The 27,875-nt window shown below is 37.7% G+C and overlaps 4 protein-coding genes across 4 annotated transcripts; 2 read left to right on the top strand and 2 right to left on the bottom strand.

Moving 5' to 3' along the window:
• Positions 1-261: 261 nt before the first annotated feature.
• Positions 262-7,316, bottom strand: pofut2 (protein O-fucosyltransferase 2). The gene is made up of 9 exons (XM_005800735.2): positions 7,097-7,316; positions 6,253-6,506; positions 6,008-6,152; positions 5,700-5,810; positions 4,759-4,825; positions 4,421-4,546; positions 3,186-3,366; positions 2,795-2,918; positions 262-1,797 (listed from the first exon to the last, which is right to left on the bottom strand). Exons 1-9 carry the CDS (start codon positions 7,270-7,272, stop codon positions 1,644-1,646), a joined length of 1,338 nt encoding a protein of 445 aa, XP_005800792.1. The 5' UTR covers positions 7,273-7,316; the 3' UTR covers positions 262-1,643.
• A 686-nt stretch (positions 7,317-8,002) lies between these two features.
• Positions 8,003-13,611, bottom strand: LOC102224061 (tubulin alpha chain-like). The gene is made up of 4 exons (XM_005800711.3): positions 13,473-13,611; positions 9,596-9,815; positions 9,278-9,426; positions 8,003-9,186 (listed from the first exon to the last, which is right to left on the bottom strand). The coding sequence occupies exons 1-4, from the start codon at positions 13,473-13,475 to the stop codon at positions 8,212-8,214; spliced, it is 1,347 nt and encodes a 448-aa protein (XP_005800768.2). The 5' UTR covers positions 13,476-13,611; the 3' UTR covers positions 8,003-8,211.
• A 2,960-nt stretch (positions 13,612-16,571) lies between these two features.
• On the top strand, positions 16,572-19,787 carry LOC102223804 (tubulin alpha-1C chain-like). The gene is made up of 4 exons (XM_023336810.1): positions 16,572-16,612; positions 16,742-16,961; positions 17,466-17,614; positions 17,706-19,787. Exons 1-4 carry the CDS (start codon positions 16,610-16,612, stop codon positions 18,678-18,680), a joined length of 1,347 nt encoding a protein of 448 aa, XP_023192578.1. The 5' UTR covers positions 16,572-16,609; the 3' UTR covers positions 18,681-19,787.
• A 429-nt stretch (positions 19,788-20,216) lies between these two features.
• Positions 20,217-22,948, top strand: LOC102223550 (tubulin alpha chain). Its single transcript, XM_005800709.2, has 4 exons — positions 20,217-20,319; positions 21,268-21,490; positions 21,579-21,727; positions 21,851-22,948. Exons 1-4 carry the CDS (start codon positions 20,317-20,319, stop codon positions 22,826-22,828), a joined length of 1,353 nt encoding a protein of 450 aa, XP_005800766.1. The 5' UTR covers positions 20,217-20,316; the 3' UTR covers positions 22,829-22,948.
• The last annotated feature ends 4,927 nt before the right edge of the window (positions 22,949-27,875 follow it).

Genomic DNA, 27,875 nt, shown 5'->3' with positions numbered 1-27,875 from the left:
TGTTGAGAAGGTATATTTCTCCACTGGGGTTAGTTACACTGTAAACTAGGAGAATCCACTGGGATAAGTCATGTGGGAAAAACAGACTTTTTTTCCTTCCCAACAATTCCCTTGTCTAGTAAATGATGAAAGCTGTTTTAGAATAAGAGTCCACAATAATACAAAGACTAAGGGTAAGAGTTCAGAATAAAAAGCTGAATGGAAAAAATTGTTTGTTTCACATTTCCTTACACAAAGACACATAACTATGAGTATGTTTGCACTAAGCTTTTATTTTATGTCAAAGGGAGTTCCAGAAAGAGAAGCAGTCCGGCTAGCCGAACGACAAACGCATTATTTCCATTTATCAGCAGAGGTTACAGCAGCTTAGCTACAACATGAGCAACAGAAAGCTTCACTGTTGGACCTTACAGGGTTATAGGTGACATAAGGCCATTGCTTTGTAAAAGGTTGAGACCGCGTCACCAAGGTAACTATAGTGTTTTCTTTCAGTTCTGCTAATACCATGTGGTTTTTATAGTCACAAACATAAAGGTAAAGGTGTAGTTAAAACACCTTATGCAAGAGGGTCATTTTCCAAGACTGCTGATGAGGATTCAGACTGACCTTTAAAATAGGGATATCGTGACAAATCAATGTCTTTGAGGTTTATATAATATTATTCCCTCATCAAAAACATACCTGCTTTTATTTGCTTTGATTCTTTCATGCATGTCTAGGAAATTCTTGAACTTTTCATGGCAGCCATTCAGCGGTGGCTAGGCGCTTGCTCTCACAAAGAACCATCTATTTCCACAAAGCTCCTCTGGAAGCAGCAGTCTCAAGCCAAGCTTCTGCCTCACAGAGAACTACTCCCCGGTCTCAGTTCCTTCAGACTAGCAGTAGCAGCAATTAGCAATCACCTGGCAGAAGTGCACATCTGTCAAGCTCATCTTATGAACTACTCCTCAGTATTTTTGTGATTACGTCATGTCATGTATATATCATGATGTCATGATTTATACATTTTTTCATAAAAAAAATTATAACTGAAAGTAACATGTCTAATTGATAGTGCTATAAAATTTAACTATGTGCCTAGAAAAAAGCATAATACCAAATCTTTAATCATTTTATTTACATTGCTTTTTTAGGAATAAAAAAATTAATTTCAGTTATGCATATACACTTTCTGTAAATAAATCTTTATTGAATGGTAGATCTTTAAGCCTAGTAAGCTTTGGTTCCTTCCTCTTGATGTGCTTTTGATTTTTTTTATACATTATTCTTAAAATACTTCAGAATTCTTAAACAGTAAAAAACATTTTTGATAATATCAAATCTAAATCAAATACAGTCATACACTAGTGTCAGTCTCCACTTAACATAATTCACTCCACTTGTGAGTTAGAAATGTAACACATTAAATACAATACCCTTTTATGAAAGATTCACAGACCATCGATCTAAATAAAACTATATACAAATTACATTTAGCCAACACTGTTGAGCAGCAGAGCTTGAACCTTTTAAGCACAAAGTTCAAACACAGTGGCCATCTAACACTGAAACCATGAAAAATCCCCTAACAGATCTTTTTTCATAAATCTGTCAGTTGTAATACTGCTTTTGGCACTTGTGCTTCAGAAGAGGTGGAGGTAAAGTTAATAAACAATTTTCCAGTGTGTGGGCTGTTCACATTGTTTCTCAGAGTCTCCACAGAATCGGTTGTACGTGGTTTTGGGATCAAACCCCAGGATTTCTCTTTCTTCGTGAATCCGAAAAGAGAAGGTGGAAACTGATGTCCCAATGAAGAACCTGGGAACAAACAATTAAAGATATAAATTAAGCAAAACTGTGAAGAAACAGCAAATAGAGGAACAAAAGACTATAAAGGTGTGTGAGAATGTCACTTGTGGTGAGGAACTGCATGAGTCACCCTGACCAGCTTATCAAGTTGGGTGATTTTTACTGACGATCTGAAGATGTGGCTGGAAGATCTCAGTACAGACTATGAGCTTACTATTTATACCCTGAAACACTGGTCTAGTGTAACACAATGATTCAACAACTTATCAGATGTCCTAAAACAATGCTCTCATGTAACAAAGCAATTCAGTATCTTACCAGTCGCAACTCACCAACTGTACATGTTTTAGTTTTACATGCAGTATTTATAACATGTGTTTTAGCTGAAAGCCTACCATTTGCAATTTGACCATAATGCTGATAATCAACAATTTAAATGTGCAATATACCTACAGCTGTTAGTATACTACCACCACCACTTTAGTCATTACATAAAAAAAACATAAAAAAACAAGTGAAAAGTAATGTGATCTCATTGACATAAAAAACATTCCAAACTATGATGACTGCATTTCACTTAGTTCTGTAATTAAGAGACTAATTCAACTCTCATTAAACACCTGATCTGGCAATAATGTTTTGCAAGTTTTAGAATTGGTCAAAACTAGCATTTTGAAGAATTGGTCAAAACTTTTTTTACTTGTATTATTGCTAATACAAGTAAAAAAAAAAAAAAGATTGTATAGTAATAATATGGGGTCTAACAGCATGTCAATCACATTAAAAAAGGCTTCAAATGAACATGTAATTTACTTATATCTTCTGGTAAAATGAAAGGTTGGCGGGTTTGTATATGTGTCTGCATATTTATAAAAAATGTTACACTGCCTCATTTCAAAATTGTTTGAATCACCTAGGTTAGTAGGCAGGAATTTCAAAGTGTCTGCATTTTTTTTTAAGCTCTAAAACAAAAAAAAGTAAAGTACAACCTGTCAAAGGAAATTACCTTGCATGAGCACATATCCACTGGTCAATAATAGCCACTCCTCCATCTCTGAGCAGCTCCAGATCCTCTTTGGATGGCTCAAACCGCACCATGTCTGGCAACAATCTTTTCAGCTCTCTCAGTTCTACATGAATAATAAGATCATTACCACTTGCTTGTTCTGTTGTCTTTATAATTTTTATGGGATTTATTTGCTTGTTGAATCAAACATGATCTAAAAAGTTAATGGATTAGATTTTGCATGTAATAAAAAAAAACAAATCACAGTTAGTAGAAATAATATTTAGGAACACAGGTCCGAAAGCAATTGGTAATGCACAAATGAATGAAACAAATACACATGTTATTTTGATAGATTTATTTCTTTCAATATAAGATGTTCTGCCATTACCTTCTCCGTCTGCATCAGTTGCAACAAACACTGTCTGAAGCTTGTGTTTCTTCATCACACTGCGTATCTTTTTGGCTGCCCCTTTCAGGCTGGGCACATCATCTCTGTGACCCCAGATGAAGTCCTTCCTGCGAAGATGAACCCCAATATATGGACCTCCTATAGCAGAGCCAGGCTTGGACTGATAGGAATTTAAAGGAACAAGTTTAAATTGTTGAATTATTGCTAGTTCTGCTCTACATAAGTGTGTTTATGTAGAGCACAGTTATGTAGAAGTCTACACAAAGCACAGTTAACAGTTAACACTGTTAACACTGTTTAACAGTTATGTAGAGTAACAATATAGACTTGTGTTACATTAAGCTGCTAATAAGGTCTGCTAATAAAAAGGCACACCTTTGACATGATGCTGCCAATATTTTTCAAGAGTGTTGCACTATTTCTCTGGGTATTTGTTTTTCCTTCTACTTCACAATTCCACATTATTTTGTGTGGCTTTATCATAATACAATACATACTGAGATTTGTTGTTGTGTACATGAAAAGATATGAAAAACCATAATTCCTTTTATAAGGCCCTATATAATCAGGATATTTTTCAGCACAAGGATTGTGCTGAAAAATATCAGCACAATCAGCAATATCCCAGTGCTGCGATGTGACACCCCCTCAAATTGCAGAATTTATTGGTTCAATAAGCAATGAGATAACTAAACTGGGATGGGCAATATCTTATTGTTCATCATCAACTAGGAAAAGTAGTATTGATGATCTAAAATGATCTCCAATTGAGATCTCCAAATGTTCTTAAATGCTAAAAGCTGCTAGCATGAATGGGACTTTACTGCTTCAAATATCATGAGCATCAGAAGGTGTTTTATTGACATTTCAAAATTTGATCAAATGGAATTATTGTAGATTGAAAGCTGTGAAAAAATATACTCTAACAAAGATTTGTCTCTTTTAGTTAGTTTTTTTTAACTGGCCGAGATAAAATATATTTAGCTGGTTTCTGTTTGTATTTCTAATTGTCCATCTCATGCAGTCGTTACTTCTGCTTTCTTGTCAAACAGGGTAGTGGTTATTATATAGTTCAATACATTATATAATCCATCTACTTGAAAGAGACAAATATATTCCCCTCAAGGTTGTGAATATGGTTATATGGCAAACATTTCATAACATGAAGTTTTCTAAGAAGTGGCTGTGCAATAATGGGGTACACAATGACTCACTTTCATGCGGGTCCAGTTTTCATTATATAGTGTACGGTCTGTGTCATCTGTGGAGTTCAGATATTTTGCTCTGAAATCATCCCCTATGAGTCGCAGGTGCTTGACGAAAACCATGCTGCGCCGGGTCTAAATGAAGTGAAAAAAATATAAATATCTCTGCATCATCTAACAAGAAACATCCTTTAAATGCAAATAAAGGACACGTTCTTTCTCAAAGAGAGGAGAGCAATGCCCCAGGATTGGTCAACATTAACCTAAATTGTTATTAAGGAAAAAAAAGAAACAAAAATCAACCTTTCGAAGACCAAAACGTCTAATACAGAGGTAGTGTCACTTACATTCCAGTAGTCTTTTCCAGCATAGTGATCATGTAGGAGAGTCTCTGCTCTGTCAAGCATGACTGAGCTAAAAAAAAACCCAACATCACAACAATGCCCAAACAAGTTGATTCAATCTGAGTTCCAGTAAGGTCAAAGAGAACAAACAGAGACACACCACACTAAAACAACAAAGAATTCAGATCATTCTTCCCTGGACACGAACAAAGGATGGGGATAGGTTACTTTTCAAGGAATTTTGCATTTAATCTTTCTCAGTATTTGATAAAGTACAACCGTTTTTAGTTAGTTTTCAATTTTGGCTGATTCCGTTTTTTCCCCCTAAGGACTGCAACACATAAAACGACAAATGTGGTCCAAATAATAATAGCAGTTTTGTATCCCACAGAAAATAAAGAAACTACAAAATAATTCTAATTTATGCATCACGGCATATGCCTCTAACTTTGATCAGACTTTTATTAATTATTGTCAAGATATGCATCTTGACAATAATTAATTGTTGTGCATCAATGTGCATCTAAGAATGCACATTGGTGAGCATTCTTAGATGTGATAAATAAAAAAAAACTGTTTTTTTTCAGTATTTAGCTGCTGATTACTGATATGTCAGTCAAGGAAAACTGGAGGATTCTGATTTCTGAAAAACTGACTGGAGCATCTTCAGTGCTAAAGTGAGAACATGACATAGTTTCAACAATTTAACAGTAAATTCAATGCAGAAGCATTTCAAATTAAACAAAACTGATTCACCCCATGCTTTATAAGTAATAATTGGCAATGTATTTGGGCATTATGATTTCTATCATTATATCCAATATACTTCAATATTTACTTTTCTTCGGGTTTTATCATGTTTTTGGATTAAGAATGTGCAACAGTATATGATATTTCAGAAAGTATTTATGTTCGTGGAATGTGAAATATATTTGCGGACTTACATTGCTGTGAAGTTTTTCTGAAGAACTGGGGCTATGATGGATGCATGGCCTTGAGCTGATAAACATGTCACATTTCGAGCCCTTGTTTCTTCATAGCCCCAAAACCAGCCCCTGCAGAAACACACAGAATAGTGCAGAAAAAGAGCTTGTTTCTACATGTCTGATTAAACATTTCATCAAGATAAATTTATTTACTTGACATTTATTCTTTATTACTTCTACTGTGCTCTCAAGCTGGTGTATATTACACATATAACGTCTTGGTCATGGACTATACAAACTTTATCTGTATTGTATACATTTTTTACCTGTAGTAGCCCTGTTTATCTTTGGTGTACAGTAGCTTCTCAATGCATGCACGCTCATCAACTTTTTCCTCCCATCTTCCATCAGTCCATCCTTCGGCATAGTTCTGTAGCACAAGCACCTGGTCTATGAAAGGCCCTCCGTTTTCTAAATTGAAAAAGGTAAAAAGGTCTGTTTGGCACACTGGAGTTGACATTTACATTAAAAGTAGTTTAAAATGTTTAAATGTGCAAATTGGTGTTCTCACCAGCAATAAATTCCTCATACTCAATAACAGGTACGTTGGCTTGCAGGCTGGTCAGGCTGAAGAACTCTCCCCATGGGATACGAACCTGGTGGATATCAGGACTTTGCCAGTGATAGAGTCGACCCCAAGGGGGGAGGACCAATACCCAGTCATCCCCTTCTTTCCTCAAAGTCTTGACCAGTGAGGCCATGCGGATGTAGACATCTCTTCGCAAATTAAACCCTTCAGGTGGGTTTACATCATATAAAAGGTACCTGATATGTAAAAAGATATATAGACAGATACATTTTAGTACTAACTTTACAATTATATCTATTGTAGATCAAGTCGCAGTTTTGCTTAGTGTTCTTACAAATCATAAGATTAGGTTTGATCGAATACTACACCTTTTGAATAATACACGATGGACAACCCCCCTCCAAAAAAAAACAACAAGATTTCAACTGTTGCAGGCAATTTTACCAGTTTAGGAACGAATTAAGGCCAGGTTTAGATTAAGGTCTATGAAATAATATTTAATCATTTATTCTCTATGTCGAATACATATACAGCACAATGATGTTTGGTTAACCTATGTAGGCATACACATAAAAAGGGTTTATAAGTCGTAAAGGTAGAAAGAGATCAAATTAACAACTTTTTCAATGGAATCGTGTATCTCTCGTCAGAGACAGAGGGCTCGAATACCCTCATGAATGCTTGATAAACACGAGATAAACACGCACTTAAAAGTCGAAGACTGTCGCCAAATAGTGACGTACAAATCAAAGTAAACACCAACTAGTAAAGAAAAAGCGACAATCTTCAATTTAGCATTTCTGACAAGCTAGGACAATAAACTCACCGAAGATCCCTTGCTGCAGAGATTGACACTGAAGCCGTGCGGCTCGCACTGAACACATCTTCGGATTGTATTGTTTGTAATGCTGCAAAAGCGACGAAAACAGACAAAAGGAAAGGGCTAAACGAATGCGTTGGTGCCACACATATAAGAGGTATATGCAGTGGGCTATACGCCATTTTTCTTCCCAGCCACGCATTTCCGGAAGCTGGGAAAGCGTCTGTAGTTGCCGAGCAACTACCAAGAACTTCTTCTTCTTCTTTTCTATTATGGGGGATCACAAGCAACTTTCAGATGAGTACGTCACCTACTGTACATTAGTGTGTAGCAACATTACCTTACATCCATTAAATTCTATTTTTTTTAAATTTTGCATTATGAAGATATATATTGCTCTCTTTAATCTAAAAGTATCCTCTACGTTTCCTTCAGTTACCAATATTCATTTAAGCCTCCATGCATGTCATGTCCTTGTTATTTTTCTTAATCTCTCCTTTTCAGGCTCTTTTATGCAATTCATTAATACTTGTTCTACATTTTCTTTCTCTCCACAACCTTCATATTTATAATTTTTCCTCCCAGTTAGACATAACATGTCATTTAAAAAGATATATTATAGCTTATTTTTAACTTGAGAATAATTAATAAATGAAGTTTAATAATGCTAGACGAAATGCCTAGCTAATGCTTAACGTAAGATATGAAGTAAAATTGCTTACAGATAGTTTATTTTTATTCCTCAAATTGTTATGCCACAAAACCTAAGCTCAACTTGAATGCTTATGGCTAAAGACTAAAAGAGGGAAATCCTTTTCAGAATATGGATTGTGACTGGGCTTTAAAGGGAAGCCATTAAAGACACAAGACTATGGGTATATAGTACAAACACAAACACATTATTTTCTTCAGCATGAGTATTTATTGAACAACAACAAAGTCAAAAATAAGATTAATATGTTTTAATGTTCTGATATAAATAAAAACCCAGCCAAACCCTAAAAAACAGAACTTCACTGGACAATAAAAAGAGGTCAAGATGATTAAAACAAAACAAATATTTGAAAATATGCAAGGAGTGGGTTCCATTCTTTAATAAATAACATTATTTTGCTTTTTATTTAATATTCATCGCCTTCCTCCTCTTCTTCAAATGAGTCAATGCCCACCTCTTCATAATCCTTCTCCAAAGCAGCCATATCTTCTCTGGCCTCTGAGAACTCTCCCTCCTCCATTCCCTCTCCAACATACCAGTGGACAAAGGCTCTCTTGGCATACATGAGATCAAACTTGTGGTTAAGCCTGGCCCAGGCCTCAGCGATAGCAGTGGTGTTGCTCAGCATGCACACAGCTCTTTGCACCTTAGCAAGGTCTCCTCCAGGAACCACAGTTGGAGGCTGGTAGTTGATCCCCACCTTGAAACCTGTGGGACACCAGTCCACAAACTGGATGCTGCTTTTGGTCTTAATATTAGAAATGGCTACATTTACATCTTTGGGTACAACATCACCACGATACAGCAGACAGCAGGCCATATATTTACCACGACGTGGGTCACACTTCACCATCTGATTATCTGGTTCAAAACAGGCATTTGTGATCTCAGCCACAGACAGCTGCTCATGGTAGGCTTTCTCAGAAGAGATCACTGGAGCATAAGTGGCCAGAGGGAAGTGGATACGGGGATAAGGCACCAAGTTGGTCTGGAACTCTGTCAGGTCAACATTCAGGGCTCCGTCAAAGCGGAGAGATGCTGTGATTGAAGACACAATTTGGCTGATAAGGCGGTTCAGATTGGTATAGGTGGGATGTTCGATATTAAGGTTCCTGCGGCAAATATCATAGATGGCCTCATTGTCCACCATGAAAGCACAGTCGGAGTGCTCCAGGGTGGTGTGGGTGGTTAGAATGGAGTTGTAAGGCTCCACTACTGCTGTAGAAACCTGGGGTGCCGGATAGATGGCAAACTCAAGCTTTGACTTTTTCCCATAATCAACAGACAGCCTCTCCATTAGCAGGGAGGTAAAACCAGAGCCGGTACCACCACCAAAGGAGTGGAAGATGAGGAAACCTTGCAGACCAGTGCACTGATCAGCCTGAAAATCACATATTCATATACGTTAAAATAACCAAATAGTAATATGCTTGCACATTACAAACTTGTGACTTTAGATCTCGTAGACTCACCAGTTTACGTGTTCTGTCCAAAACAAGATCTATGATCTCTTTGCCAATAGTGTAATGACCTCTGGCATAGTTGTTCGCAGCATCTTCCTTTCCAGAGATCAGCTTTTCAGGATGGAAGAGTTGACGGTATTTTCCTGTTCTCACTTCATCTGATAATTTAGAAAAATAAACGTGTGAGTGTTAGATCAATCTCATCAGTGAAAAATAGCTAAATTTTCAAACATTTCGTAGTTCAATTTGACATTTAGGTATCTCAAGAGAAGAAGTAAACAACTTCCAAAAATGTACTTTCTACATGAAAAAAAAAAACATACTGACCAATGACAGTGGGCTCCAGATCAACAAAAATTGCCCTTGGGACATATTTCCCAGCACCTGTCTCACTAAAGAAAGTGGTGAAGGAGTCCTCAGGACCTGTGGGGGAACTGCTTGCCATCTGGCCATCTGGCTGGATACCATGTTCCAGACAGTAGAGCTCCCAGCAGGTGTTCCCCATCTGCACACCCGCCTGGCCCACATGGACAGAGATGCATTCACGCTGCAACAGAATAAAGACATTATGAGCAACTTCAAAAGGCTTGAAATAGTGTTATTATGCATTTCAGCCACTGGGTGGAAGCAAAACCAAGATGATCATGTTGCAGATGTTCCTAGATTTCATGTAGATGCTACTAGTGGGTGTGAACTCGTGCCTGTTTTTTGGCTGATACAGAGGTTGAGCTTACACCACATATTAGCAGTTGCTATTCATGCATTCAAAATAATTTAAATGGACACTTGTCATGTGGCAGACCTGGAAACATTCAAATTATTTAAACCAGTTTGCCTCTCGTTACCTATTTAATGTCCATAATGAAAAACAAAAAGAATATATTTATGATGAGCCTTGTATGGGTATAGGAAGTCTGACCATATTCTCTGTTCTTGACTATTGTGGGTGGTGTTACTAACCAAAGAAGCACCTTTTAGCATTCTTATTTGGCTCTAGATTTCAATATTGTGCCATAAATTACAAACAATTTAATGTAAACTGCCCAGAACATGGATGAATTGGACTCTGTCACATTCAACAGAGTTCTACCTTTTTCAGGACTATACTGCTTTTTTTTTTACATGTTGCCCAACTTTCCCTTCTTACTGACCAGATAGTGGGTGACAGTTGACAGTCAGTGTGGGTAGTGGTGATCCTGAAAGCTTAGTATAGTTGCTTGGTGTTTCTTCAATATAATTTAGCAATTTTACAATGTAGACTCATATTTTCTAAATTTCAACAATTTCTGGTGGGCAGTGGGCAGAAATGGTGGGCAGTGGGAGATGGTTGATTCTTTCTTGAAAAGAAAATTACAATACAACATGAGGTATCTATAACTCACAATTTTTTTGCATAATTGTGAAGTTGCAAGTAAATAGATGCGTTGTTTTCAAATAGATATATTTTCACATAAAACAATTTTGTAAGTTTTGGAGCATCATGTAATAAATCATCATTGAATAAAAAGAACATTTGACCCTACATCAGTCCCTAGATGTACAAATGACTTTCAGGGGTAATTGTATGTTCATCGTTTCTATTTTTAAAACCACACATATTTTTTCCTTCTACTTCACAGTTCTGAACTACTGGTGGTGAACCATATAAAATCTGAACGAATCATGTTGCAGTTGTTGCAGTTTGTTTGTGGTTGTTATGTTAAACTAAACTAAAAGTTAAAGGTGAACAGGTACTTCATCTTTTCCTCCTGCATGACTTGGCAGAGGTTTCAGTTTAGCAAAGGTATTTTTGTTAACTCCTACTAACCTCACACTTAGCTGTAAACACAGACTGCCAGTCTTCTAAACATTGGTCGTTGTCAAATAAAATTTGAAATCCTATTCACACAAAATGTTTCTCAAAACTATGAGGGTTTAAAATAAGAAAAACACCTCACCCCACACGTATGAGTAAGTAATGCAGAGATAGATTTAAAAAACAAAACTGTCTACAACTGTAAACCTATTAATGACAAGTAGACCTTTTGGAGGTGTGGCTGCATAAGCCACAATCCAGTTCTTCAACGGCATGTGTAAGGTGCGGCCAAGCCGACTTTGAAATTCAGTTCTTCTTGAAACTACATACAGTTTAGTTTTCCAAACCGTGCAAAGCAACATTCAATATCTGGCAGAACCACATCCTTCATGTCACTGAACATGACAATAGGTTTCCGAACTGATAAGATGGGGTGTACTCTGGAGTGCATCTCTCCATCTCTCCTCCCTTGTGTCTCTGACTACTTATTTGTCAGAGACACATTCTGAGAAAATAAGTGTTGAGGCTGGAAGCATATTACTCTATACATAAGCTTTATGCCCAACATAAGACTTTTGAGACTAAAATGCATGTATGGCACGAAAAAATAATCAAAACACCTTAAGTCCTAAACTCTTACGGCGGAAATTAACACTGTTATGTCATTTTAATCATGTTAATAACCTGATTCTTGCTACATTTGAGACAAAATGTCTCTGTCAAAATATAATACAAATTTGAATAAAACTCAGTATAGCAACAAAGAGTTAAACCATATAGTTTAATTCTAATTGGTCCTCCACCTAACCTATGCTGCTGCAACTGGCTGCATCATCTGATTTAATCAGATGAAATGATGGAGTAGCAGGATATGTCAACTGATGAGTTTGGTAACCACGCCAGCTACTATTTACAATAGAAGCAGCAATGTATTTGTCTCCTTCTGTATCTCTTGCCTCTATCAATACGTTTTAAATTGATGGTAGCCATATTGGAAATAATTTATGTGGTTAAATGTGGTTGATATTTTTCTAATTTGGAATGCTGATTTCAGAGGACCTTCTCCCAATGTTTTCAGACTTTGAATTTTCAAATGAAATACATAAACTGTATTTTTCAACCAAATGCTTTTTAATGTCACAAAAACACAATAAACTTGAAGGCCCAATTGTAAAAAGACTCTAAATTGTCAGCATGTGGTATTTGGAGAACTTAGAGTTTATTGAGGTGATACTTGTAAGATGTAAAGAAACCTTTAAGTTGGATGCAAAAGTGTTATTGCTTAACAGTTTCTTAACCAATGTTGTACATTACAAATAAAAACTATAACCACTATTAATTACAATAGGCTACAAAGCAAGTGCTGATGGTAACAGCTGCTAACTACACACAATGTCCAAAGTAAAGTTCCCTGTTTTGAATTTATTACAAAATAAGGCTGAATGTGTAATTTTTGTTTTACTTGCCCATCATAATCAACAGTGATCAGATGGGAATTGGGTGGGAAACATCTTAAACACAACTTGTCAAAATGAGGATTGAACTTTTCCTGTCCAACTCTACAGTTTTAACATTTACATGATCAAAAATTACTACACCAACAACAAAGGAACTAAATGTTATGCATCTATTTTTTTTTTTTGGCAGGGCAAACATACAGCTCCAGTGTACTCAGTAAACACTTGTCATTTGTCTTTTACAGCAATTCTGTCTCTAACAAGCTGTGTTTACACTACACAGTGCAAACAGAACACAGAGGGAAAAAATATGGTGAAAAAATAATTTAAAACAATAAAATGACTGAAGTTTATCTGCTAGATAGGCCAACTTAAACAGACAGGAATGCATTCTTCTACAATTGCAAAATGGCATTCATTTTAATTCTTAAAGCTGCTGGAGAAACATATTCCAATTAATTCAGAAGAAGTATTTCCTGTTCTACAGGGTTATTTGCGTTGTCTTAGTTGCAACTGGTTGGTCACCTAACATGTTCTTATCACCTAACTATCTAACTACACTGCTTCTACAATGATACCCAGTTTTAAAAAAATTTTACTTCATAGAAACAAGCATATTTTATTTTGGTTCACATAAAACAAATGCATCTAAGTAGTGTTGGGAATGCAAATAGACATCTTTGTATATATTGGATGTCTTTTTAATGTTTTTCAATCACCTGGTAATCACAAAATTGACAAGTCATCAGGACCTGCTCTCACAGCCAGCTCACCTTTTACTGACAGACACTATTTCTGACAGAGGGGTCCTGCTTCAGCAGGCCGTACTAGGAAGCATATCAGGACTGTTGTATCATTTTAGCACAATCTATCCAAATTCTTAAGAGACACCATACCAACAAAACTTTGGAGTGAAAATTTCTCTGAACCAGGCATACAGGATTATACTTACCATGGTTTTAAAATAGTAGGAGGACTTTTTCAGACTGAGCTTTGCTTTCGTAGCGTCTCACAGCGGCCTTCAACGTGGTCCTGGTCAGTAAGTTCTGCCAGGTGGGTGAAGTCAAGAGCTGCCACGAACTGCTCAGATGCATGCCACACCCATCTGTCAAGTTGACGTGGAAGTGCATTTCGAGCACGCAGAGGTTGTGTAGAAGTCGGTTTTCTAGAAATTTTAGTCCTCACCCAAACTCATTCCGCTGGAAAAAAATAAATAAATAAGTAAATGAAAAACAAAATCAGATTTAACCTTCTAAAAAAGATAAAAAGCAACAACTGATATTTAATCGTATTTGCAGCGTGGCTTGTTAAACACTAGGGGTCGCAGTTGCAGTAACTAGCAGCGCAAGGAGCCAGATATGCATGCCCGGGGCATATTGGATAAGGCGCAGGGGCAGGACCTACTCAAATCTTTTCAGACTGGTATTGAAAACTATTTTTTAGTTTGAAATTGTGAGCACTAGAGGTCGTAGTTTGTGTAAACAGAAGTTTGATGCGTAATCCACAGTCAGTCAAACGTTTTGAGATGGAGAAAATAAACAGAATTTTCACAGATTTCAGTCTTGTTGGAAGAAACATTTTAGGATCAAAATATTCTCAATGCAGATCAAAATCTTGGGAGACTTGTATTTCACAGTTATGATGACTGTGACATGTTCTGTCATGTTGGAGAAAATATTGTTTATTATCAAAATGTTCTTGGATCACTGGGCATTTTAACCTCATTCTTTCTTTGGTCAATGCAGCATTTTCAGGCAGAGCTATGAGTGAGCTGACTCCCTTCAAAAAGAAGCAACCTCACACAAATAGTCTCAATATTTTTCAATGTTGGCATAACACAGTCCTTATTTTAAGAATTCACTATTTCTTTTCTACACATAATCCTAGACATCCCAAATAGTTGAAAATGGGGTTTGAAGGAAGAAAATTACTTTATCTCAAGTCCCTCCTGTCTAATCCAGGTACTTCTTGTTGAGCGCCAGACTTTCCTTTGATGCTACAAAAGGCCAGTGTCCAAAAGTTACTGACTTGTTGCTAAAGCAATTTATCCTTTGTCTTTTAAGTTCTTGATGATTTGATTAATAATTTATATGATTATTATTTTACTAGCAGGAGCATCCTTAATAGCTTAATATCTATTAGACAACAGCAAGGATATAAAATATAACATAAGCAGAAATGTGTTGCATGAGTCCTATGCATAATCTTAACAGCAGTTCAGCATGTTATCGGCTTAATCCCTTTGTGTTGGTTCTGCTTTTGTTCCAGTGCATAGCATTTAATTTATGTTAATTTTACAATTATGTTATGTAAGTCTGGTCATTGCCACTTCCTTTAGGGTTTTTTGACAACTGTCTACACATTTAACAACCAAAATATATTTCCCCAACAGGCTTAAAGAAACTTTTATAAAGAAAAATTAAACAGCAAGAGTGAAAGAGTCAATCAAATCTTCTTCCTACATGACAAGTTATGTAAAGATGAACACCTAAACACCTGCGGAAATTTCTGGAACTTTCCTTTATTCTTGTGTTCACTGTAAGGAACAGAAAGGAGGAACATTATCTAAGAGAACTTTGGCCATTGTAAGAAGGAAATGGCTGTTTACCTAAGTAGAATGTCTTGTACATGAAATTGTTAAGCAAACAGTGCATTCACTACTGCAACGAAAGCTTTACAGTCCATGAACTAAAGGCTGTAGGAGGCGTGATTAGACAACTTCAAAGCTTCTATTTCTGACAGACTTCACACAGTGGAAGTCGATTAGAGATTTATGACTGAACCAACACCTCTAGGAGGCTATTGGGGGGAATAAATATGGTAGACAGAAAAAGTAGGTTGTGTGTTTGTGTGTTTTGTTCTTTTTCTTTTTACTATTTTGTGGGGTTTTTATTAGAGTGTTCTGTTAAAATGTAGATTCAAATGACATAACTTTGCATACTGTTTGCACATACAGAACACATACAGATTCCTTTGTAATTTCATGCTTTAATACGACATGTGTCAGTAAACATCAGAAGAAGAAAAAGAGATGCCTGACAATGAAGCATCACTTTAACCGTTGCCCCCTTATCTTTATCACCAGAAGACTTCACAACATTCAGCTATTTTTCAGTGCTCATTCACAAGGGCTTGAGCTTTTTACTAACCGGAGACACTTTCAGTGATTTATCAGACACAAAAGCTCTTGCAGAGTCAACAGCCACATGTACTTTAAAGTACCAGTAATGAGGATGCATCCTGATCTTGAAAGTAGTTTGACTTGTTTTAAAAACCTGCCTTCAAGACCATGCCAGTTTACTAAGTTTAGGTTTTGGCTAAAGCCGAATAAGAAACACATGACATAAGGAATTTAAATTAATCAAAGTAAAACTTTAGGACCTCTTTATTTTATGTTGTTGAATTTAGTTTTTGACACAACATAAGAGGTCATTATTGTCTTTTCTACGTTATACAACCTAGGGTCCCATGAGGCATTTTGCATGTATTTTATTCCACTTTAGGAATCTTAAAAGTCAGAAAATGTTTGGATAGGTTTCACACTTGTAGTACCACTTCAAACTATAATAAAGATTTAGGATACTTATCTTAAATGTTAGTCATCTTGTTGATCAAATGCTTAGGTTCACATTATTCAAGTTGCTCTTATGGGAAAATTAAAACATTAAAAACAATAATGTTGAGGACCTATATTGCTGCTCTTTGACAAAGACCTTTTCTCCATTCTGTTTGATTCAATATAATACAATACAAAAACAAAACTTCAGAGCCAACAGACTTTTTGTTTTCAGGATTTAACTTCCTCTGAATCTGTGGTTTTCCCTCTGCCTTCTGAAATTTGAGGTGCACACACACAGGAACAAAACACCACACATAATGAGCAGGGTGGTGACCTCCTTTGGCATTGTGTGTGTGTTTGTAAAATGGGCGATCTTATCCTGGTTTCACAAGTAAAGCTCTCTGATTTCATCTCAGGTTGAATCGCTGTATATTATAGCTGTACATGCTGTATATAAAAGCAGCGTACTACAGGCGTTTCCAACACTATCCTCTTTCTGATACCTGAACGTCAGGCGAGAGACAAAAAATATGGTAAGATGTGAGTTTGTTAGTTGGACATACAAAGTTTATCTTTTATATTTAGGTTGATTTTTTGTAATTATGTCTAACCCTAGAAAGCAGTATGCTTCAGTAAAGTTACATTTATTGTTGTATTTGCAGCGCGAGTGCATCTCCATTCATGTGGGCCAGGCTGGGGCTCAGATTGGTAATGCATGCTGGGAGCTGTACTGTCTGGAACATGGGATCCAGCCAGATGGACAAATACCAAATGACAGGACCACTGGAGGGGATGATTCCTTCAATACCTTCTTTAGTGAGACAGGGGCAGGAAAACACGTTCCCAGGGCCATCTTTGTCGACCTTGAGCCCACTGTCATTGGTAAGTGAAAGATATTTTGTACATATTTGAAAGATATATATGGGCATTTGAGAATTTGAGAGTGTTTTGTATTTTCCTACAATTTATTAGCACAATTTAAATATGCACAAATGATTAATTACCTGCCTTAAATGTTGTAAGTTACCTTGTGCCATCATTTAGTGTGATGCTAGAGTACTTTAATGTTAAATTTTAATGCTAAGTATACGTGTCAGGATATATATAAAATTAAAAATTCCCTTCTCACCCACTGCGGGTGGTTCTTATCCTCTGAGCTCGGGTCCTCTACCAGAGGCCTGGGAGCTTGAGGGTTCTGCACAGTATCTTGGCTGTGCCAAGGACTGCACTATATATATATATATATATATATATATATATATATATATATATATATATATATATATATATATATATATATATATATATATATATATGTGTGTGTGTGTGTGTATTATTATAATTTTTTTTGTCTATTTGTTTTGTTATTTTATTGCTCATTTACAGATGAAGTGCGCACAGGAACTTACCGTCAGCTGTTCCACCCTGAGCAGATGATTACAGGAAAGGAAGATGCTGCCAACAACTACGCCCGTGGTCACTACACCATTGGCAAAGAGATCATAGATATTGTTTTGGACAGAACACGTAAACTGGTGAGTCTACGAGGTCTAAGGTCACAAGTTTGTAATGTGCAAGCATATTACTATTTGGTTATTTTAACGTATATGAATATGTGATTTTCAGGCTGATCAGTGCACTGGTCTGCAAGGTTTCCTCATCTTCCACTCCTTTGGTGGTGGTACCGGCTCTGGTTTTACCTCCCTGCTAATGGAGAGGCTGTCTGTTGATTATGGGAAAAAGTCAAAGCTTGAGTTTGCCATCTATCCGGCACCCCAGGTTTCTACAGCAGTAGTGGAGCCTTACAACTCCATTCTAACCACCCACACCACCCTGGAGCACTCCGACTGTGCTTTCATGGTGGACAATGAGGCCATCTATGATATCTGCCGCAGAAATCTTGACATTGAGAGACCAACCTATAGCAACCTGAACAGGCTCATTAGTCAGATTGTGTCTTCAATCACAGCATCTCTCCGCTTTGATGGAGCGCTGAATGTTGACCTGACAGAGTTCCAGACCAACTTGGTGCCTTATCCTCGTATCCATTTCCCTCTGGCCACCTACGCCCCAGTGATCTCTTCTGAGAAAGCCTACCATGAGCAACTATCTGTGGCTGACATCACTAACACCTGCTTTGAGCCAGCTAATCAGATGGTGAAATGTGACCCACGTCGTGGTAAATACATGGCATGCTGTCTGCTGTATCGTGGCGATGTTGTTCCCAAAGATGTCAACTCGGCCATTGCTGCCATCAAGACCAAACGTACCATCCAGTTTGTGGACTGGTGTCCCACAGGTTTCAAGGTGGGGATCAACTACCAGCCTCCAACTGTAGTTCCTGGAGGAGACCTTGCTAAGGTGCAAAGAGCTGTGTGCATGCTGAGCAACACCACTGCCATCGCTGAGGCCTGGGCCAGGCTTGACCACAAGTTTGATCTCATGTATGCCAAGAGAGCCTTTGTCCACTGGTATGTTGGAGAGGGAATGGAGGAGGGAGAGTTCTCAGAGGCCAGAGAAGATTTGGCTGCTTTGGAGAAGGATTACGAAGAGGTGGGTGCTGACAACGTAGATGGCGATAATGATGAAGAGGAATACTAATCAAACTTTGTCCAAAGCCTGCTTTTAGACAAAATTATTAGATGTCTTCCTGGTTTCAAGGGCATTTACACAGCTAAATTTTGTGCATCAAGTTGAAATATAAAAATCAGAGACCCTATCCAATATTCGTAAATGTGGTTACATATTAGACCAAAGTTAATTCCATTATGCAGATTCAAAATTGAACAATTGTGGATAATAAGTCAAACTACTTTTTTTTCCATCTAATTTTTTTTCTTTTTGAGATCCAGATTAGATCTATATCGGTTACCCAATGTTTTTGATGATATAGCTTTTATTCAGCTACCAATAAAGTAGGCAATCTTTGTCAAAAACCCTGCATAACACACAAACAGCCTCGACAAAATCAGCACAAAAGCTCACAAAACTATGAAATAGATGAAAAATGAACATATTTATTCAAATCAAATCCCAATAATCTTACATTTGAAAGGCATGAACTGCACATTGTGGCACTTGGTAATAAAATAAATGTAATTTCACTTGTCCAGGCATTGTCTATTTTGAAAATGTACTGATTGTATTGTAATCGTTTGGTGTGGTGCCATCAAAACGTTTCAGCCCTAAACAGAACACAGTTGCTTTTTTGTTTGAGCATTTCTTTCAGCTTTTTTATCAGGCTAGAAAACTTAGACCAAACCCTCCATTTTGTTCCCCTCCCCCCAAGTATCCTCTCCCATGAGGAATGCAAGTTATGAAAGGACTCCTATGTCAGTTTCTACGTACCATTCAGCTGTAACTCAGTTAGAGTGAGAACCATGGAGAATAACTGATGTCCTCACTGGCTGGTGTTGTTTGTACAGCTCATTCTCAGACAGCGGGCTGTAGCAACAATAGGATCCCAGTTCAGTTTTGCATGCATGTATGACTAACAGCTTTGTGATTCTATTGGGGAAGTTTTATTTTGTTTAGTCTTGAGTTATGCTGTACTTTACAGTTGCTTCAATGTTTTAACTCTGTTTTGAATTGATCACAAATTATATACATAAAAACCAGTGTACCATTTCTTTTAATACAATCTTTTAGCATTGTCATTATGTGTTCTCCACTTGTTCTATAATTAAAGCATATGTCTGCCATGTTCAATGCTAACAATAAAAAAATATTTTTATTCCATCCATTTCAACTTTGTGTGATTATTCAATGAATTATTCACTTTATAAATTTGGCCATGAAGGCAAGTGTGTAGAAACAACTGTAAAAGTTTACTATAGTCAAATTTGTGCTTGTAAATGATTCAAGGTAACAAACAAAAGTAATTCTAGCATTTAGGTATTGTCCACAAATATACATGACCATATGGAAACCATTTAAAATTGTATAAAAGGTCAAATAGGGAAATTAAACTGATATCTTCAGAACTTGTGTTTTTGCAATGCCCTAAACACTGTATAAATGTGTTTTAAGGTGGCTATAATGAAAAGCAACAGAAGGAACTTGCCTCTTTTTTCTCTTAACTGCTGTTCCCTCCCGCCAATAAACTATGCAGCTGCTTCTGTGGTTTACTGCCAGCCCCCTTCACATCCTTGTGTATATAAGGCCTGGCTCTCCCTTTTTTCTGCACTTCTGCCTTGTGTCTGAATCCTCATCGTCAGTCGAAGGACAAGCAGACAAAATGGTGAGTAGCTGCTTAGCTGATGACATGGCTTGGAAATTTCCACTGTCTATTTTCATTGTTTAGCTTCAACATGTGAGCCTCTTAAAGCTAAGTTGCCTCTGCTGCAATAAATGTTTTGATACAAAGGGAACTTTTTCCCTGTAAGCAGTAGCTAATGGGAATGCATTTTACATAATAAAGCCTTTCAGAGAGCCTTTATTGACTATTTGGGGGAGGGAAGTGAGAGTATTTGGAATTCAGGAAAAATTAACAATTCATGTAGACTTGACAAAACTTGATCAGATAATGGAGAATTCATATGTTACAAAACTTTTTTCTTACCAGATGTGTTTCATGTCAGTATGTCTTGTTAAGAAGCAGAACACATATCCAAATAAGGACAAAAAAAATCTAGATTTACTGTTCTCTTTTCTCAGTGGGACTGGTCATAGTAATCGTGGCAGTGGGAGGGATGAAATAAACAGGAAAGAGAAAAGAGGAGTGGTTTGCCTGCAGTGCAAGCTAGATGGCAGACATTTTGTAAGGAATCTTTGCTTTAGGAAATGTGGAGAAAGAGGGAGAGAGAGAGGGAGAGAGAAAAAGAGAGAGGGCGACATCCCTAAGTGTTACACAGCACTACAGTCTGCAGCTGTGGACAGGATGGGAGGAGGGATCCAAATGGGGGAGGGGATGAGGAAAGGGAAGGATACAGGAATGGGAGGTGTGGGTAAGAATTTTCCATCTTCTTGACGCATAGCCTTCCTGTCTGCCAAATATTCTATTTTTTGAAAACCAAGACACAATGGAGACTTCCTTATATGTTTCAGTGACACCCAGATATGCTTCTTAGTTACTCTAGTGCCTGCAATGTTTGGTGATATAATTCAAGCTCTGTGTGCAAACATTTTCACAAAGTATATGAACATGTGCTGATAATAAAGTAATCAACCTTCTCTCCTATTTCTTTAGCGTGAGTGTATTTCTATGCATGTTGGCCAAGCTGGAGCCCAAATGGGCAATGCATGTTGGGAGCTGTACTGCCTTGAACATGGAATCCAGCCAGATGGTCAGATGCCTTCTGACAAGACTATTGGAGGAGGGGATGACTCCTTCAATACCTTCTTCAGTGAAACAGGGGCAGGAAAGCATGTACCCAGAGCCATCTTTGTCGATCTGGAACCTACTGTCATTGGTCAGCAGTCTACAGATGAACAATCACTTAGAAATATTTGATATTGTGAACTAGTTGTCATTTTAATTTTTTTATTGCTCATTTACAGATGAGGTGCGTACAGGAACCTACCGTCAGCTGTTCCACCCTGAGCAGCTTATTACAGGAAAGGAAGATGCTGCCAACAACTACGCTCGTGGTCACTACACCATTGGCAAGGAGATTATAGATCTTGTTCTAGATAGGACACGTAAACTGGTGAGGATTTCAAGGATATTTGAATTAGCTTTGCAGGATTTTGATTTCTTGAGAGGTTGTGGTTAACTTATACGTCTGGCTGGAGTCAACTTCTAATTCCTCACAAACGTTTTTTTTTTTCAGGCTGATCAGTGCACTGGTCTGCAAGGTTTCCTCATCTTCCACTCCTTTGGTGGAGGAACTGGTTCTGGTTTTACCTCCCTGCTGATGGAAAGACTCTCTGTCGACTATGGGAAAAAGTCCAAACTTGAATTTGCTGTCTACCCAGCCCCCCAGGTTTCTACAGCAGTAGTGGAGCCTTACAACTCCATTCTAACCACCCACACCACCCTGGAGCACTCCGACTGTGCTTTCATGGTGGACAATGAGGCCATCTATGATATCTGCCGCAGAAATCTTGACATTGAGAGACCGACCTACACCAACCTGAACAGGCTTATTGGTCAGATTGTGTCTTCAATTACAGCATCTCTCCGCTTTGATGGAGCGCTGAATGTTGACCTGACAGAGTTCCAGACCAATTTGGTGCCATATCCTCGTATCCACTTCCCTCTGGCCACTTATGCTCCAGTGATCTCTGCTGAAAAAGCCTACCATGAACAACTATCTGTGGCTGACATCACCAATGCATGCTTTGAACCAGCTAATCAGATGGTGAAATGTGACCCACGTCATGGCAAATACATGGCATGCTGTCTGCTGTACCGCGGAGATGTTGTACCCAAAGATGTCAACTCAGCCATTGCTGCCATCAAGACCAAACGTACCATCCAGTTTGTGGACTGGTGTCCCACAGGTTTCAAGGTGGGGATCAACTACCAGCCTCCAACTGTAGTTCCTGGAGGAGACCTTGCTAAGGTGCAAAGAGCTGTGTGCATGCTAAGCAACACCACTGCCATTGCTGAGGCCTGGGCCAGGCTTGACCACAAGTTTGATCTCATGTATGCCAAGAGAGCCTTTGTCCACTGGTATGTTGGAGAGGGAATGGAGGAGGGAGAGTTCTCAGAGGCCAGAGAAGATATGGCTGCTTTGGAGAAAGATTATGAAGAGGTGGGCACTGACAGCATGGGAGATGAAGATGAAGAGGGAGAGGAGTATTAAGGGGGCCAAAACCAGCACACATTCCAAATATTGCTCTGAATAGAGCACATTCCCAGCAGCATCCATATATGCTGAGAAGGTGATCTGTCAATATTATCAATAAAGGCTCAAATGAATGAATTAGGTGAATTGTGATCTTTTTGAAAGTTAAAGGCATAGCAAATAAGGTTAAAAGACCTATTCATCATGGGGTTCAATTGTCCAAAGCAAATAAACAAGCAAAAGAAATCTGTGACACACCTCACATGACTGCCTGAGAGGAACTGCACAACTGTAGTAATAAATGTGACTCATAATCAAAGTTGGTAAGAGTGTTTAAATATTGTACTCAAGTAAGAGTAGCACTTCATCAACATATTTTTACTGAATTAAAAGTAAGAAAGTATTGTCCAAGAAATTACTCAAGTAGCTTGAGTCCAAATTACTCAAGTATTGAGTCCACAGTAAGAACAAAAAAAGTATTATGTAAAAAAGCTACTTGAGTACTGAATACTAATCGTAAAATGCCATTTATAATTTAGAAAGTGTCAGACATACAAAAATATTAACTTCTAAGGAATTTACAAATTCTTATGTTTTACAGATTAAAATGGAAAGGAATTCAAATAAATAGCATAACATACTACATCACAAAGTAGCAAATCCAGGAAGAAGAAACAGGAGAAATTTTACAGATCAAATTAGTTCAATATAAAACATATAATCTAACACACACAATAGGTAATGTAAATGAAACAGGTTAAGGTGCTTTTGGTGACAGTACGTAATCTTTTTTTCTAATTTTCTTCTAATGTCACAGAAGTTTCAGATGATAGAAAATAACATTAAAACAAAAAACCTGTGGACAAACAACAGGTCTCACTAAGCTGTAGATGTGTGTTTGTGTCTCAGAATTTTGGTTAAAACAAGTTTGTTCTTGAAGGTGACAGAGTATTCAGAAATTTTATTCAAGTAATAGCATAGCCTATGTAGAAGTAAAACTACTCCTAAAAGTTTTTATTTTCAAAGTTACTCAAGCACGTAACTGAATAAATGTAACTAGTTACTACACCTCAGCTCATAATCAACATTAACCTCATTATTCAATAAGTACATCAACAACAGTTATGAAAAGCCTTATTTTAATATATTAGTCGGCAATAAGTACAATGTTTGGAGGTGCGAGGATTAAATACTTTAATTTTGTACTGTGTGAATTATTATTTATATAAACGTTGAGCTTATTTCTGTGTACATTAGTCATGGATACAATTGCCTACGTTAACCGTTAGAGAGCAGTAAACACACCGTTTAGACTGAGCGACGTGGCGAGATTGTTCAGTCACTCACCACTTACAGCTTGAAAACTAAACAGCAACAACAACAAAATCTGTCCGTGTTTGATTTTATGTGAGTACATCTATGCAGTAAAATTACCCCGGCAGGACATAAACTCCGTCACAGCACTCTTTGACCAAGTCCGGTTGCTATTTGAAGAATTTCAAAAATATAAATGGGAAATGCAGTCTGTTTTATTTGCATCCGTCCGTTCACCCATCCATCCAGACAGAGAAAAAAAAATTACAAAAATGGATAAAACTAGAATAAAAAACAAGAGAAAAACAAAACGTCTCACTTTTTTTCTGCTGCATATTTTGATTAATGCATCATTGTTCCTTGCGGCAGGGTAGACAGAAATGTTACTCAGGGAAGCAATATATTGTTGATATTACTCAAGATATATATATATATATATATTGGGTGTGTGTGTATGTTTGTTGTTTCTCTAATTTTTTGTTCTTATACATGTACATCATAAAAAAAATATACATTTCGCTGTTTCTCTAAATTATTCTAAAAATATATTAGGGATAGATTATGAATAAAACATATAGTGATATTAACACGAGTTTTATTAGAGGTTTAGATTCGTACTGTTTCTTTGCAGTTGGGTAGGTTTTACAGGTTTAATTTTACCCTGTGTTTGGACTGGAAAATTTAAAATTTACCAACAGTAACGAATGGCGCCATTTTTGTTATTAATGAGCGTGACGCGCATGCGCCATGCTGGATAGAAATATGCTGCAGCTTCTACGTGAGCAAGATGAGGCTAGCACCTGGCTGCAGACAGACACGAAACTGTCGGTCTGATACTCATGAACTTTGGGACCAGGATTAAAAATGATGTTCTCTGATCTCCCAAGACGCAGAATCCGAGCGGACGCCCAGCCTTATGGCCGAAACTTTTGTGGATCCGATTGAAATCGCGTCAGTGTTCATCGAGGCCTAGTTTGGCGTCTTGTACTTGACCTACGAGTAGGCAGCAGTGATGGCAAGTAGGTCGCGGGAGCGTCGTGTTTGAAATCGCTGCGTTGGTTATTCGGTAAGTTATATTTTCGGAAGCCTAATTCTAAGTTGGTTGTCGTTTTTCCACCGATGACGTTAGTGAAGCACTTTTTTTGTTCCTAAACAGAGCAGCACACAAGGAGAGACCCGACCATGGCCTCTCAGCGGTGGTTTGTTTTGCTGGTGGCGTCCCTGAAACATCTGAGGAGATATAATGGCATCTGAAGCTACCAGTTGATCGATTATGGATATACTACAATCAAGCTGAGGACTGTTAGCAGTTGATAGATTATGGATATACTACAATCAAGTTGAGGATTCCCTTCAATGAAGTTGAGGATCGCTTCCGTCAAGCTGAGGAATCGCTACAAGGTGCCTGGCGGATCCGCCCAACTCGTCAAAGGTTGGTTAAGTCAAAGAACTGTTCCAATGGCGGGTCCAGAAGACATCTCAGGGTAGGAGCTGTTGCGGGTTTTGCTATGCTACGCTGCTGATGCTAACGCTGTTTGTTGAAGGCCAACGCTAGGCCTCTTGGTGTGCTGGTTTGGTTTGATTCTCTGCTGAGAGTCAATGAGCTGAGAAGGATTCTGCTGTTGTAAATCCTTCTGTCTTTGGAGTTTTAGTGCTGTTTGAAGCAGTTGCTGTGGTCTTGTGACCTGTGGAGGTTTAGGTGTAACTAGAATCTGATATCTACAATCTGAAGTTCCTGGCTTAAAGTCAGTTGTAATGTGAAAGAAAGAAGGCTGTCAAGGATTTGGCAAATACAGTTTAGAGGTTGTAGGAAGTCATTCAGCTTAGGCTTTGTAAATATCACAATAATAAACCTTGATAACATACCTACTTATTAGTTCTAATGTGGCTATATTCACATTAGTATAGCTGTATTAGGATAATTATCTTTCCAATCAATATCAAATGTTTTTGGGTGAAGATGAGGTTTTTATATTTCAACATACACTTTTTTTATTTTTTGTACTTAATATTTAGTTTGAAATTTAGGGTCCATACTTTAATAACTCAATAACTCAAATTAATTCAATTTACGTTCAATTTAAACGTGAAAACTGATTAATTTTTGCGCCGGAAAACGCGCGGCCTTGTGCAATTTCGTCATGCGACTTAATTTCTTCTGGACGACAACGGAGAGATCTTCTGGAGCTGCAGGTCAGAGGTAACAGAGGTAATGTTCACACTGTAATCCACCATCTCCTATTTTCAGGTTTTCAGCTGAACTCCATGTTTTCCTTCTGGAGAGGATTGACTGGGACCTGCCCTTCAGAGTTTAAGTTTGTTTTAACCCATTTTTTCTCCTAGACTAAGCAACTGGTCGAGCTTTTGTTGCAAATAACTTTTTTCTTTCTCATAGATAAAGCGCCAAAGGAGCTTCTACTACAACTAATGCTCTTTTCTCCTATAGAAACACTCCTGGAGCAGCTCCTTTTCTTTTTCTGTCTCTCTCTTTATTCTGTCCTTTCAAATCCCCCGGGGTAGTGACGGATGGCCTTTCATACAGAGCCAACTTCTGGTTCTGCTGGAGGTTTCTTCCTGTTAAAGGGAAGGTTATCCTCTCCACTGTCACTACATTCATCCTAAATATGAGGCATTGATTTAGCTTGCTTAACTATTAAAATAATTGGTGCAGTGTTGGCCTCATTTTGGAAAGTTTTCCTGTTATAGGGAAGGTTTTCCTCTCCACTGTCACAACATGTATCCTCAACATGAGGCATTGCTTAAGCTTTCATAGCTTTTAACCAATGTTTGATAACCCTTTTTTTGGGAAAGTCTTCGTGTTAAAGGGCAGTTTTCCCTTTCTGCTGTCACCACATGCATGTTCATTGTGAGGCATTGCCTAAGCTTACCTGTAACTTAACACATTTAAATTGGTGCAACTTTGACTTCTTTTGAAAAATCTTCCTGTTAAAGGGAAGTTTTTCCTCTCCACTGTCACCAGATGAGATCCTCAGTGCGACTCACTGCTTTAGCTTAACTATTAACCAATTTAAATAATTGGTGCAGTATTACCCTTATTTTGGAAAGTCTTATCACGTGAATCGTCGGTAGGAGGCATTGCTTAAGCTTACTTAGTGCATTCTTTTCTTTTTTTTTTTTTGGAAAGCCTTCCTGTTAAAGGGAGGTCTTTTTGGTAAAGCTTCCTGTTAAAGGGAAGTTTTTCCTATCCACTGTCACAGCATACTTCTTCAGTATGAGTCTGTGCTTCAGCTTACACAACTTTTAATCAGTGTTTCACTGCAGTTTTTTTCTGATACGTCTTCCTGTTAAAGAGAAGTTTTTTTTTTGTTATTTTCTCCACTGTCACCACATCCATTCTCAGTGTCTATAGTGGTGGATAATGGTTTTGAGCTCGTGGTTGGGAATTTAAGCCCTTGCCAACACATGGTGGACCGGGAAGCTATGGTATATGGACCGGTAAGTGATGGTATATGGAAGCCGATCAACAGTTTTTGTTGAGATGGAACGACGACACCAGATGGCCTCGGATTGTGAAAGGTAGGAGTGTGAATACAACACCAGGAAATGTGGTATGGTACTTCCGGTAGCTACTCCTCAAGGCTATGAAGTCATCGGATGAGTTCAAGGAATTTGGTAACAAATGAGTACAATGAAGGGATCAATCTACTCCATGCACAGTGCTCCACGCAAGAAAAACACTATTTGAAAGGTAGTTCTGATCTTTGTTACAAAAGGGTAAAGGGCTTGGGTT

Source organism: Xiphophorus maculatus, chromosome 7 (genome assembly GCF_002775205.1).
Source record: "Xiphophorus maculatus strain JP 163 A chromosome 7, X_maculatus-5.0-male, whole genome shotgun sequence".
In the NCBI taxonomy this organism is placed as follows: Eukaryota; Metazoa; Chordata; class Actinopteri; order Cyprinodontiformes; family Poeciliidae; genus Xiphophorus; species Xiphophorus maculatus.
The sequence above is the reverse complement of the archived record's forward strand: the minus strand, read 5'-3'. Positions and strand labels throughout refer to the sequence as shown.